The 13753-nt window shown below is 38.8% G+C and overlaps 1 protein-coding gene across 1 annotated transcript in view; it reads left to right on the plus strand.

Moving 5' to 3' along the window:
* The window catches only part of LOC107564227 (serine/threonine-protein kinase mTOR), a 181439-nt gene that overhangs the window by 123588 nt on the left and 44098 nt on the right, over nucleotides 1-13753 (plus strand). Inside the window, exons 38-43 of the mRNA XM_016249242.1 lie at nucleotides 4335-4452; nucleotides 7257-7454; nucleotides 7937-8037; nucleotides 10362-10458; nucleotides 10762-10860; nucleotides 12373-12495. Of these exons, the coding sequence (XP_016104728.1) occupies nucleotides 4335-4452; nucleotides 7257-7454; nucleotides 7937-8037; nucleotides 10362-10458; nucleotides 10762-10860; nucleotides 12373-12495 (736 nt within the window). The remainder of the gene's footprint in view (nucleotides 1-4334; nucleotides 4453-7256; nucleotides 7455-7936; nucleotides 8038-10361; nucleotides 10459-10761; nucleotides 10861-12372; nucleotides 12496-13753) is intronic.

Raw genomic sequence — 13753 nt, forward strand, 5'->3', positions numbered from 1 at the left:
TTGTTTGTCATTTCTCCGATCACAAATGCAGACATCGTTTTATTTTTACGTGGCGCAATGCAACACAACGCGTTAAAAGACAGTATAAGTCATTATAATCTGTAATTATGTCCCCACTGGATGCAACAAATGCCTCGTTTATAATGGGTTTTAATGTTTTTGTCTCATCGCTCCGGCCAGGAGACGGCATCACAGTATGGTAAGGGGCGTAACATTTCTGTCACATGCTTGAGGTATTCGCCCAATCAGAACGCACTGGATAGCTGGCCAATCACAGCACACTTCGCTTTTCAGACCGATGAGCTTTGTAAAAATCGACGCGTTTCAGAAAGGCGGGGCATAGAGGAGAAACAATAATGTACAGTATGTGGAAAATAATGTGTTTTTTTAACCTTAAACCACATAAACACATTTCATTACACCAAATACACAAAATAATGTTCTTTTTAGTAACATCATATGACCCCTTTAAGGTGGGTTTACGCCAATAATGAGCTGAAACTTGCAAAAGAATATGGTCTGCAACATCTAAATACGAAATACATGCTTTTAAAAGAATGTTTACACACACAAGGAATTTGACTTGGTGACAGGAGCTTCCAATTGCAGAAGAAAGTACGAACATAGTGCAAACATACATGGTAGTGCAGACATTACACAGGGGCAGTCGTGGCCTAATGGTTAGAGCAGGGGTGCCCAAACTCGGTCCTGGAGGGCTGGTGTCCTGAAGAGTTTAGCTCCAATCCCAATTAAACACACCTGAACCAGCTAATCAGGTGTGATTAGCTGTGATTAAAGCGGGTGTGTTGAGGCAAGTTGGAGCTAAACTCTGCAGGATATCGGCCCTCCAGGACCGAGTTTGGGCACCCCTGGGTTAGAGAGTCAGACTTGTAACCCGAAAGTTGCGGGTTTGAGTCTCAGGTCTGGCAGGAATTGTAGGTTGGGGGAGTGAATAACCACCGGTCTCTTTCACCCTCAATACCACGACTGAGCAAATCACTGAATCCCCAGCTGCTCCCCGGGCGCCGCAGCAATATGGCTGCCCACTGCTCTGGGTGTGTGTGCACGGTGTGTGTGTGTGTTCACTAATGTGTGTGTACACTTGGATGGGTTAAATGCAGGGCACAAATTCTGAGTATGGGTCACCATACTTGGCCACACGTCACTTCACTTCTACTTCTAAAAAGAATTACACAGTAGAGATGGAATATAACACTATAAGAAAAACAGAAAATGAAATAATGCACTATATACAGTAGAAATATAGAGAAAAAAATTTTATTGTTTAAATGAATATACTGGTATGTTATTTACAAGTGTGCATTTTACATTGATTCTATTTATAAATATGTCAGGTATGATGGACAATGTATAGTTATGAATGTTTTAATTGTTCAGGCTAAATATAGCCTGCGGGAAAAACTGTTCTTGTGCCTGGCTGTTCTGGTGGTCGGTGCTTTGCAGAGCTGACCAAAAGGCAACATTTCGAAGAGTGAGCTGGGTGTGTGGTGTCCAAAGTTATTTTCTTAGTCCTTTTCCTCACTCTAGAGGAATAAAGATCTTGGAGGTTAGGCAGGGGGAACCAATAATCCTCTCAGCAGCCCTGACTGTCCTTTGTAGTCTCTTGATGTCTGATTTGGTGGCTGAACCAAACCAGACAGTTATGGATGTACACAGGACAGACTCGATGGCCGAGAACTGTGTGAGCAGCTTCTGTGGCAGGTTGAATTTCCTCAGCTGGCGAAGGCAGTACAGCCTCTGCTGGGCCTTTTTCACAATGGAGTCTATGTGAGTGTCCACCTTCAGGTCCTGTGAGATGATGGTGCCCAGGAACTTGAATGATTCCACTACTGCCACAGTGCTGTTCATGATGATGAGTGGGGGGAGTGCAGGGGAGTTCCTCCTGAAGTCCACTATCATCTCCACTGTTTTGAGCGTGTTGAGCTCCAGGTTGTTGTGATTGCACCAGACAGCCAGCTCTTTATCCTCCTATCTGTAAGCAGACTCATCTCCTTCCTGGATGAGGCAGATGACTGTAGTGTCGTCCGCAAACTTCAGGAGCTTGACAGAGTTTTTTTTTGCAGTGCATTTGTTCGTATACAGGGAGAAGAGCAGTGGGGAGAGAACGCAACCCTGAGGGGCGTCCTGGATGTGAGTTGCCCCAGTCTCACTAGTTGCTGCCTGTCTGTCAGGAAGCTGATGATCCACTGACAGATTGGGGTGGGCACCGAGAGTTGGATCAGTTTGTCTGAGAGAAGGTCAGGCATGAAAGTATTGAAGGCCGACATGAAGTCTACAAACAAGATCCTTGCTAAGTCCCAGGTCTATCAAGATGTTGCAGAGAATAATGCAGTCCCATGTTGACTGCATCATCCACCGACATGTTTGCTCTGTATGCAAACTGAAGAGGATCCAGCAAGGGTCCAGTGATGTCCTTCAGGTAGGCCAGGACCAGCTCCAGCGATCTGGAAAAGATCTGTGTAAAGATGGGGGCCAGTTGGTCAGCGCAGATATTAGACAGGCAGGGGAAACACCGTCTGGGCCTGAAGCTTTCCTAGTCTTCTGCTTTCTGAAGACCCGGTTCATATCCTCTACACAGACCTTAAGCGCAGGCTGAATGGTGGGAGAGGCAGGAAGGGGTGTTGCAGGGGGGGTAGGTGAATGTGTGAAGTGCAGATCAGAGAGGGTGTGGGGTGTGAGACTGGGCTTTTCGAATTGGCAATAAAATACATTCAGATCTTCAGCCAGTTGTTGATTCTTCACAGACTGTGGGGGTGGTGTCTTGCACTTAGTGATGTTCCTTAGACCAGTCCATACTGACGCCAGGTCGTTGGCTGAAAACAGTTTTTTCAGCTTTTCAGAGTAGTTTTTTTTAGCCACTCTGATCTCCATTGTTAGTCTGTTCCTGGCCTGGTTATACAATATTTTATCCCCACTTCTGTAAGCATCCTCTTTGGCATGACAAAGCTATTTGAGTTTCCCAGTAAGCCACGGTTTATCATTATTGAATGATAAGAATGACCTGGTGGGGGATGCACATATCCTCACAGAAACTGATATATGAAGTTACTGTATCTGTGAGCTCGTCCAGATTGGTGGCTGCAGCTTCAAAAACACTCCAGTCAGTGCAGTCGAAGCAGGCTTGTAATGCCTACTCTGCTTCATTAGTCCATCCTTTAACAGTCCTTAGTACAGGTTTAGCTGATTTCAGTTTCTACCTGTAGAGCAGCGAGTGATTCACTCTTATCTTTTATTGTTAGATTAACATTGAGACAGATGGCCTATATTAAGACCTACTGTAATGCACGTATCTAATATAATGTTATACATCAGATGTTTTTCCTCAACAGTTCCCCAAACTTTCACTTAAGACATAACAGATTATGTTTATGTGAATACTTAAATACTGTAGTTCTGTGTATATGTATTGGGATCGCGCTGTTGGAAGCGCCTTTATGTGGGTGCTTCGGATGACGGTCAGAGTGAGAAACGAGCGGAGAAAAGGTACTCCTCTCAGAAAACATACGAATAAAGATCACTTTAGATGTTTAATTACTGTTTGGAGCATTGGGATTGCTAGACGAGGGCTTAACAAACTAATTTTTGTGAAAACCTCAAATTTGACTAAAATATACTCTTTTTTAACTTTTTTTGCATGTAGCTCAAAATTTGCGTTTTGTGCATTCTGACTCATTTACGGGTCACATTTTATATTATGGGGGTCACTGAGGGACCTGGATAATGGGTTGGGGGTCGCTGGCCCAAAAAAAGGTTGAGAACCACTGTTCTATAGCATCATCTTTGACAGCGTGCAGTTAACTCATTTGTGCACACAATGTTCTCTTCCAAGTTTTTACTGTTTCTGTTATATTTCCTCCCTCTTATTGGCCAATTTCCATTTAGTTTCCCCTTAAAACAGCTTCTAACCTTCGCTGTCTGACTCTTCCAGACCCAGTTGTTCTCAGATGCCAGAGATTGTTCTTCTTAAATTATTCTTCAGGACATTGACGGGAACATGGACAATGAAGACGAAAGGGATTTGTTTAACTGATTCAAGAGATCATTGAAATGGAATGAGGGAATCTTGGACATGGCAAAGAGCAATGATTGCATGAAAACCCTAGGAGGAGTATATAAAATTCCAGATCATGCGTTTTTCAAACGATCCACAATAGCCTACTTCCTGTTGGGCAGAACAATGACTGTCAGGAACGGAAGTTGATAAGATCTACATGTGTATGAATTTTAATGACTGTAATTGAAACGCTGTGTGCTACAGAGCTTTTCGAAAATGGCCTTATTAAATTTTTCTTCCGTGTTTCTCCTCTGTCCAGGTGTTTTCTGAAGCTGGGGGAGTGGCAGCTCAGCCTTCAGGGTATCAATGAAAGTACCATCCCTAAAGTGTTACAGTATTACAGTCACTCAACAGAGCACGATCGCAACTGGTACAAGGTATGTTAACTTCACAAACTTTAAATATGTATGGGTGAATCTCATTAATTCTGTCATCAGCATGTACACACTGTCACCCCAAAATCTCTTTCTCATTGATGCTCATTAGATGTTTATGATATCATGATGCATAAATGCTTCAAATGTTAAATAATACAGTTTGAGACCATACTGAAATACAGATCTCTTTTAAAATTGGAAGTACAACATTTTTAGAAATTTTAGGAAATTATTTTTAAAAAGATATACATTTTAAGTGAATGATATCATATTCTAATCATATTAAAAGCTACATATTATTGACATGCGAGCGTAATTTTGCTTTCATACAACAGTTAATAAATAAGCAGTTACTGAGCAACTTGTATTTTAGTGACATTTCCAGTCTGTTTTTGCTTGACCAGTTAAAACAAAACCAAAGCAGGATCAACCATATACATCCCTGAGCAACAGAAGTATAAAGTATATTTCATTTCTACTTAAATCAGTGTTTTTGAGCAATTCAGCTGAAGAGATGTGAGGAAAAATGCCACGATATGTGGTACACGTAGTTCAATTTTTGATTTGTGAAAAAATTCTTAACAGCTGAGCAGACAGTAGAATCTTCTGTTTCAGGTTTTTGTATTAGATCACACAGTGGTGTGTGAATTCATGACAGCATTGATAAAGCACAAGTCCCTCACACCTTCAGCACTCATACATCCCTATTGAAAAACTTTACTACCACAAACTTCCCTGTGGCAACCAGGCACTTCTGTTCTTATTTTAAGTAATTGCTATAATTAAGTAATTGTAGAGTCATGCAGTTCAAGTCTGAGTCAAGCCTCGAGTCATTGCTTATGAAGTCAAAGTCAAAGCAAGTAATCAAGCAAGTCACAATTCCTTAAAAGGATAGTCCACCAAAAAAGGAAAATTATAAATTTCAGAAATTAAAAAGTCTCATTACAGTTGCCTGATTTTACCAGTAGATTTAAATAAGTATAGGAAATGCACCATTTTAAAATATTTAAAATTAATGTAATCAGTGAGAGTACATTACTATTCACTGTAAGTCAAAAGTAATGAAATGATATGAAATTATCATTTAAAACATTTAAAATGTACACTATGCAGTCAGTGACATTGTTCAGGCATCTGTGTCTAACCTGTTTTTATCTTCTGTGTCTTAACCCAGTTTCATTTTTATTTTATTTTAGTAGCCAAGCAGAATTGTGAATTGCTGAATTTATCATTGCCTTGTGCAAAACATAAACATGATTCAAGGGAAACAATTCAAAATAAACATGATTTATACATTTGGGTGTGCGATATACAGTAGTGCAAGAATATGGATGCAGTATTGCAACAAAATGTATATTTTTGAATAAAAGATAAACAACTTACAGGAATATTCCATGTATAAAAGTTTATCTCATAAACAGCAATTCTGTTTTACAAAATAAAAACAATAAAATAAAAACAGATTACAGATAACTGGTTACAGTGAGGCACATACAATGGAAGTTAATGGCAAATTTAGGAGGGTATAAACACCCTAAAATAACTTGGTTGCATAGGTTTGCACATATTTTGTAATAGAGCAGCCAGTCTTTAGTCTATCAACTTCTCAATTTGTCAGTTTTTTCCCACTCTTCCTTGCCAAAGAGCTCTAGCTCAAAACGCAAATTTGTTTAAATGGGAATTTATATAATTAATCATAATTAGTTGTAATCAATTATTTAGTGGGCTGGCAGATTTGTGTGATTTTATGATTCAATGTAATTATGGTAACAGGAGCATAAAACTGCCGAATTATCCACTAACCTAGTTTATGATACATTTTTTGTCATAGATTATAAATATACATAGGCCTATATTTTTTCATATTTATGTTTTATTTAATTTTTCTTTATAATGAAGTAGTCTGTATCTAGTAGATTGTGAAAGAATGATTATCAGTTCCACACACAGAGATATATAAATTCTATATTTATTTAAATGAGGGGAAAAAACTTCACTGGTATCGGATCGGTATCGGCCAATACCGAACCCTAGGTATCGGAATCGGTACCGGAAGCAAAAAAGGCAGATCGGAGCATCCCTAATTCAAACGCGAGTTTTTTGGGCAGTGTAGAGTAGGACTTGTTGTTTGTCATTTCTCCAATCACAAATGCAAACATGGTTTTATGTTATGCTCCGGCCGGACAGGGCATCACAATATGGTAAGGAACGTAACATTTCCGTCAAACGCTTGAGGTATTCGGCCAATCACAACGCACTGGATAGCTGGCCAATCAGAGCACACCTTGCTTTTCAGACCGATGAGCTTTGTAAAAATTTACGCATTTCAGAAAGGAGAAACAATAAAGTACAGTATGTGGAAAATAATGTTTTTTAACCTTAAACCACATAAACACATTTCATTACACCAAATACACAAAATAATGTTCTTCTTAGCAGCATCATATTTTCCACTGTTTCCAAGAAAAAACATGTTCTGTGTAAATCGGGCCAAGGAGCTTTTTTTTTATTATTATTATTTATTTATTTATTTTGCTTATGTTCTTTAGAATTTGTTAGATTCACTGATTCACTGATGACTGTGTTTAATTAGGAGCATTTAGCTGGAATTGCTCTGAAAATCTTTCATTTTAAATTCTTCTTGAGAAAAGATTTTTGTTAGTCATGGTCAAGCATTCATATTATTTATCATGCAGTTGTTTCTTTGCAGGTGACAGTTTATTTCCATTAAAGTTGTGTTTTTGGATCTGTGCTGTTGTTTTCAGTGTTATCAAAAAATAAGATAAAGCATATTGCCTCTGCAGGCCTGGCATGCTTGGGCAGTAATGAACTTTGAGGCTGTGCTTCACTACAAGCACCAGAACCAGGGCCGTGATGAGAAGAAGAAACTACGACACGCAAGCGGTGCCAGTGCCAACAGCGAAGCCAGTAACAGTGACAGTGAGGCTGACAGCACAGAGCACAGCCCTGTACCCTCCCCTGGACAGAAGAAAGTCAATGAAGTGAGAAACAAACCAAAGCCAGCCATCAACACTAAAGTATTATTGGAAGCTTGTGTGTGAAGCTTCACCAGCATTCACCTTTAGTGCAATTCCAAACAACTTGTAAACAATTTTCTAAAACAAGTAAACAGTTTTAAATTTGGCCAACAATAAAATGAAGTTAGCATCTTTGATCTTCCAATATGTTTACTCTCCCATATGAACAAATCTGCAGATCATTGCTATTAACAAGGTTCTCTTAACAGTTTAAAACCCAGAATTGCACTGAAAGTTAAATAATGTTGTTTAACAGACATTTGGGCGAATAAACAGCAGATGCAGTGACATTCAGTCCAAAAATCTTGAAGTCAAATAAAACATGAAGTTGGCACAGACAACATGCTTAAAAGTGCATGCGAAGGAAATAATGTGGATTTATGTATGAAATTATTTTTACAGTCATGTAATGTTTAGAGTTGAATTATATGTTTTCTATGTTGCAGGATTTGTCCAAGACTCTCCTTCTGTACACAGTGCCTGCAGTGCAGGGATTTTTCAGATCTATCTCACTCTCACGTGGAAATAACTTACAGGACACACTAAGGTAAGAGAGCAAGTAATCTAGGCGACAGTAAAACTGTATTTCTATATTTAACATGTATATTTCTGAGACTGTTTAGAGGCTGTTGTCTTGTTTTAAAATGTGCTAAAACACTACAGTTTTCACCTTCAGAACATGTTTTCACAACATGCGGACATGTCACTTCACAACACTCTCATGAACCCACATGTGGCAGGTGGCCTGAAGCGATAGTTTACAGAAGTTTTATTGAAGTTTTGATATTCTAGGTATTATTAAATGGCCAGAGTTTTGAGATCGCAGTGGACATGAAGGACTATAATGCGAAATGAGCTCGCTCAAGTATTGAGGAGCTAAATCATTCAGGGCTTTATAAATAATTAGCAATTATTTAAAATGTATTCGATATTCAATAAGGAGCCAGTGCAGTGTTGACAGAACTGGGCTAATATGGTCATACTTTTGGTTCTTTTTATTATTATTATTATAATAATTATTATTATTATTTTATTATGTTCCCTTAGGTGCAATTATAATATTACTAAAGTTTTTTGGATGCAGAGCAACCACCCAATAAAGAATTACAATAATGTAACCTTGAGGTCATGAATGCATGAATTAACATTTCTGCATTTGACATTGAGAGCATGGGTCATAATTTAGATATGTTTTTAAGATGGAAAAATACAGTTTTACAAATGCTAGAAACATGGTTTTCAAAGGAAAGATTGCTATCAAATAGCACACCTAGGTTCCTAACTGATGACGAGGAATTAACAGAGCAGCCATCAAGTGTTAGACAGTGTTTTAAGTTATTACATGAAACAAAATGTCAAAACTTAACATTTAAATGAAAAACAAAAAATAAAGCTAAAAACAATTCAAAATATTAAAGAAACAAAAGGTATAAGAGTATAATAATGATTCTAACATAACACTAAGCCAAACAACAAAAAAACAACTACATATATGTGTATGTACAACCATACACGCATACATTTATATACAGTGGGTACGGAAAGTATTCAGACCCCCTTAAATTTTTCACTCTTTGTGATATTGCAGCCATTTGCTAAAATCATTTCAGTTATTTTTTTTTAGCGATACTTATCCTTTGCTGGTGTCCCTGCCCGGTGGAGTCGCACGGTAGAGAGGGTCTTTACACTCTTCGGTCTTCACACGAGGAGGCCGTCACGCGACCGCTGCTGCGGTAAACTAAGCTTTTTTATACCCATCTAACAACATACTAAATTAATTCAGCTGGACACACTTTCCTTATTTTTTTACACAACAAATGGCCAAGCAAGCGCAGACACTGACAAGATACGCGATACAGAACGAGACCAAACGCGATATCAGCACGTCTCCACACAGTAAACAAAACAAGCATTTCCTAGCAACGACAACTGCAGTAAACACTAATGAGACAAGTAAATGCACTTACGAACTGCTTTTAACTTCCGCTGATAAAGACTGCTTCTCTCAAAGAGTATTTCTTTACACTGTTTTCTGCTGGCGCTTGAACACACTTTCCTTATTTTTTTCCACAACAAATGGCCAAGCAAGCGCAGACACTGACAAGATACGCGATACAGAACGAGACCAAATGTGATATCAGCACGTCTCCACACAGTATGTTTTATCGGGCCACAAAGAAATATAGAGCTGAGTATCATCAGCATAACAGTGAAAGCTAACACCATGTTTCTTGATGATATCTCCCAAGGGTAACATGTAAAGCGTGAAAAGCAACAGTCCTAGTACTGAGCATTGTTGTACTCCATACTATACCTTTGATAACAATTGCAAAACATTAAAAGATAATTCTATGTTTCCTAAAAAATGTCCTAAAAGATTTATGGACAAGCAAAAGAGAGCCTTGGGGCACAAAAGTCATTTGTCACTCTGAAAAGAACAGTGTGTGTTCTTTTATGGAGTCTAAATCCTGACTCTCTTCATAAATGCCATTTATCAGCAAAAAGAGCTCAGTTGAGCAGACACAGCTTTTTCTAGAAAACTTTAGACAGAAATGGACAATTTGAGTTGGGTGCATAATTAACCAACAAGGAACCAACATGTAGAAGTTGTGGTTTCTTGATAAGTGGTTTAATAACTGCCAGCATGAATGTTGAATGAATGATGAGGATATGAGATGCTGTGTCCAGACATGCTATAATAAATACTTGTGAATTTCTTATTTTTTTATTAAATTATTAAATTATTTTTTGTAACCCTCTTCTATACAGCACCATGCAAACAAAAAACAATTGAAATATATTGGATTCACATGCAATTCATCAAATAATTTTACATTGTGTATAATTGTGTATTTGTTCCTTTACATTTAGAGTCCTGACCTTATGGTTTGATTATGGCCACTGGCCCGAGGTGAATGAAGCTCTAGTCGAGGGTATTAAGACCATTCAGATAGACACATGGTTACAGGTAAGACCATTTCCAGCTGTCTATACATAAGCAGGGTCTCGATTCCAACTGAAATTGTCACAAGTTAAATTTCACATGTGGTTTTACCAGATTTGATTTAGTTAGATCTGTGTATTCATGGAGTCTTATTATCTTACACGATTAAGCTTCCCAAACAAATGTACGTATGTTGGTTTAAGGATGTTAACACTTTTTTTATGCTGAAGAAAAATATGGTATCGCTATAAACTGTACATAGCAGAATTTCACTTGAAATCAGCAAAAAAAAAAAAAACCATGTATTAACTTCTTCCTTTCAATCAGGTGATTCCTCAACTAATAGCTCGGATCGATACCCCACGTGCACTGGTGGGACGTCTTATACACCAGCTACTCACCGATATTGGCCGCTATCACCCCCAGGTATATGTAAAAAATGGTAATAATCACCATGTATTAATAAAATATCAATTAAAAAAAAAGAAAGAAACAATTGTGTAGAGTAATAAATGCACATAGAAAGTCCATCTCCATAATAAAGGCAATTTTTATCATCTCTCATGTTCTTAATTTAACAAATGATGAAAATCGACATCTTGGTCTGTTAGAAGTGGTTCCCTTTCGTGGGAACTCAGTGCTGTTTCTGGAACTGACTATGAGGAATGCCTTTGACGTGATGGTGTCTGAAGCACATGTGCAGTCATGCCAATTCTATTGGCAGATGAAGAGTTCAGGTGACATAGCATGCTACATCACTGAAACTGGTGCTCAACACTTTCTCAACAGCCCAAAGAAAAGCTGGACCTGAGATCTGTCCTCTTGGTCTGCCAGAAAAAAATCAGCTCTGAAGCTGAGGCATTCAAGAGTCTGAGGGCGAGCCCACTTGGGGGAGAATCTGTCTTATATTTACATTTTTCTTATATGCACAATTTGAATAAACATACTGAACATAAACATTTATAAAAAAAAATAAAAAAACTTTAACCACCCCCCTTCCCGGTCTATTCCACTTAAACCAATATGGTGGCATTAATACAACACTTCAGTTATGAAGTGTCCCATGTCCTGTCAAATTGTTCAATGCTGCCTTTCAAGAGGTTGTTTCAGATGTCAGTTAGATGTCAGTTCCTCAAGCCATAGTTCAACAGTAGGAGAGTCAGTCCTTTTCCACAACAGTTATAACAGCTTCTTGGCTGTTAGACTAAATTTGAGGAATTCATGTTGAGCTTTGTTCAAAGAGTATGTAAAATCAGAGTGTCAAAGTATAAGGAACACTGGGTCTGGTTCCATCTTCACATTACGGAAAGCACCTCACACCAGAATCCTTGTATTTTGGGGCAGAAAATGAAACTATGAGATAGATTAGCTTAATCTGATTTGCATTTATCATAAAGAGGGAACAAACATTGGTGAAAAAGAAATCTATGCAGTTTCTTTTTTGAGAAGTGTTATTTATGTATGGCCTCAAAGTGAATGAGGTATAATCTTGTATTGATAGATTGTTTATCAATATCTTCCAAACCACTCTGCCAGACCTCCTCAGAGATACCACTTCACTCTTCCCTCTCGCTCCCATTCCTCCCTGAATATATTTGAGGAGGGGGAAGTAGCTGTTTGTAACCTTCCATAAATTAAAGATAACTGTTTTTTGTTTCCCCTAAACTTACCCATAGCTTGTGCGTCCAAACCAGGGTCTGAAAATATAACTTCAAATGGAATTCCTTGAAACATTGGTTTGAAATGTGTAACCTACAAAGGTTGCACTCATACTACCATTTGTGTTATTTCATAGTTTTGATGACTTCACTATTATTCTAAAATGTGATGACTAGTCATGACAAAGAATGACTAGGTGTGTCCAGACATGAATCATAACCTGTGTTTCCTTCTTTAGCAGCACTTTGATATTCATGATTTGTGTTTTCATTCTTAAAGGCTTTGATTTATCCTCTGACTGTGGCCTCCAAATCCACTACCACTGCCCGCCACAACGCAGCCAACAAGATCTTGAAGAACATGTGTGAACACTGCAACACGCTGGTCCAGCAAGCCATTATGGTACGAGTACACACTCAGTTTGATTGTCTGAAAAATAAATTTTTTATTAGGTACACATTGGCCATATTAATTTATAGTCATGGAAGCAACTGACCTTGACGGAGTTGCTTTTGCTCACTCAGACAAGCTTTACACAACGTGCTATAAAATAAACAGTGAGTTTTCTGTGGTCATAAAGGAGTAATTATGGGTTAGTGATGTTCTACATGTTTATTGGGGAATCAGGGCAAGATTTGTAAAAGGAAAAACACTGCACGTTTCCTCTCTGGGTACCTTGTGTAACTATGGGTGTGTTCACACTTGGCAGGTTTGGTTCAATTAAAACAAACTCTGGAGTGATTGCTCTTATTAGTGCTGTTCATTGAATAAGTTTGAACATGGCCATCCAAACCATAGTGCATGTCAAACAAGCGGACCAAGACTTGCCTTTTTTTAGGGTGTGGTTTGACTGATATATGAACACAACAAGGACCAAAGACATCTAAACAAATCAAAACCCATTACAGTGTGCTAAAGGTGTCGGAATCACCGTCTTCTTTAGGGTTGGGTACCGAAAACCTGTGCCAATATGTACTAGAATCAGAACTCAGATTTCGGTGCCTCATTTCGGTGCCACTTAAATGCCTGAGCGATCGATTGAAATATTTCTCCTGGTTCCCCGAAATGGACGTAAGAAGCATGGGCGTCGCTAGGCCATTTTTAGCGGGGCTATAGCGATTGGGTCTGTAAACTATACACAAATTCGTGATCGCCTCAGTGTCAGTCTCCTTTAAATTTCATATGAAAACGGCAGCAGACTTCGTCTCCTCCCCGGTACCGAAAACCTGTGCCAATATGTACTAGAATCAGAACTCAGATTTCGGTGCCTCATTTCGGTGCCACTTAAATGCCTGAGCGATCGATTGAAATATTTCTCCTGGTTCCCCGAAATGGACGTAAGAAGCATGGGCGTCGCTAGGCCATTTTTAGCGGGGCTATAGCGATTGGGTCTGTAAACTATACACAAATTCGTGATCGCCTCAGTGTCAGTCTCCTTTAAATTTCATATGAAAACGGCAGCAGACTTCGTCTCCTCCCCGTCTTTCAACTGCGGTCAGGCCAGCCTCCACTTTGAAAAACACGGTCATTCTAGCCGCCACGTTGTTTTTATGTGCGCACATATACTAGGCGTTACGGTAATAGCGTGTAAAACTCAGATCAAGGGAAAAGCGTTCAAGCTCTCATGCATTATCTCTCTCGCCCTCTCTCTCTCTCTCTC

This window comes from Sinocyclocheilus grahami, unplaced genomic scaffold, assembly GCF_001515645.1.
Source record: "Sinocyclocheilus grahami isolate Dianchi unplaced genomic scaffold, SAMN03320097.WGS_v1.1 scaffold917.1, whole genome shotgun sequence".
Lineage (NCBI taxonomy): Eukaryota > Metazoa > Chordata > Actinopteri > Cypriniformes > Cyprinidae > Sinocyclocheilus > Sinocyclocheilus grahami.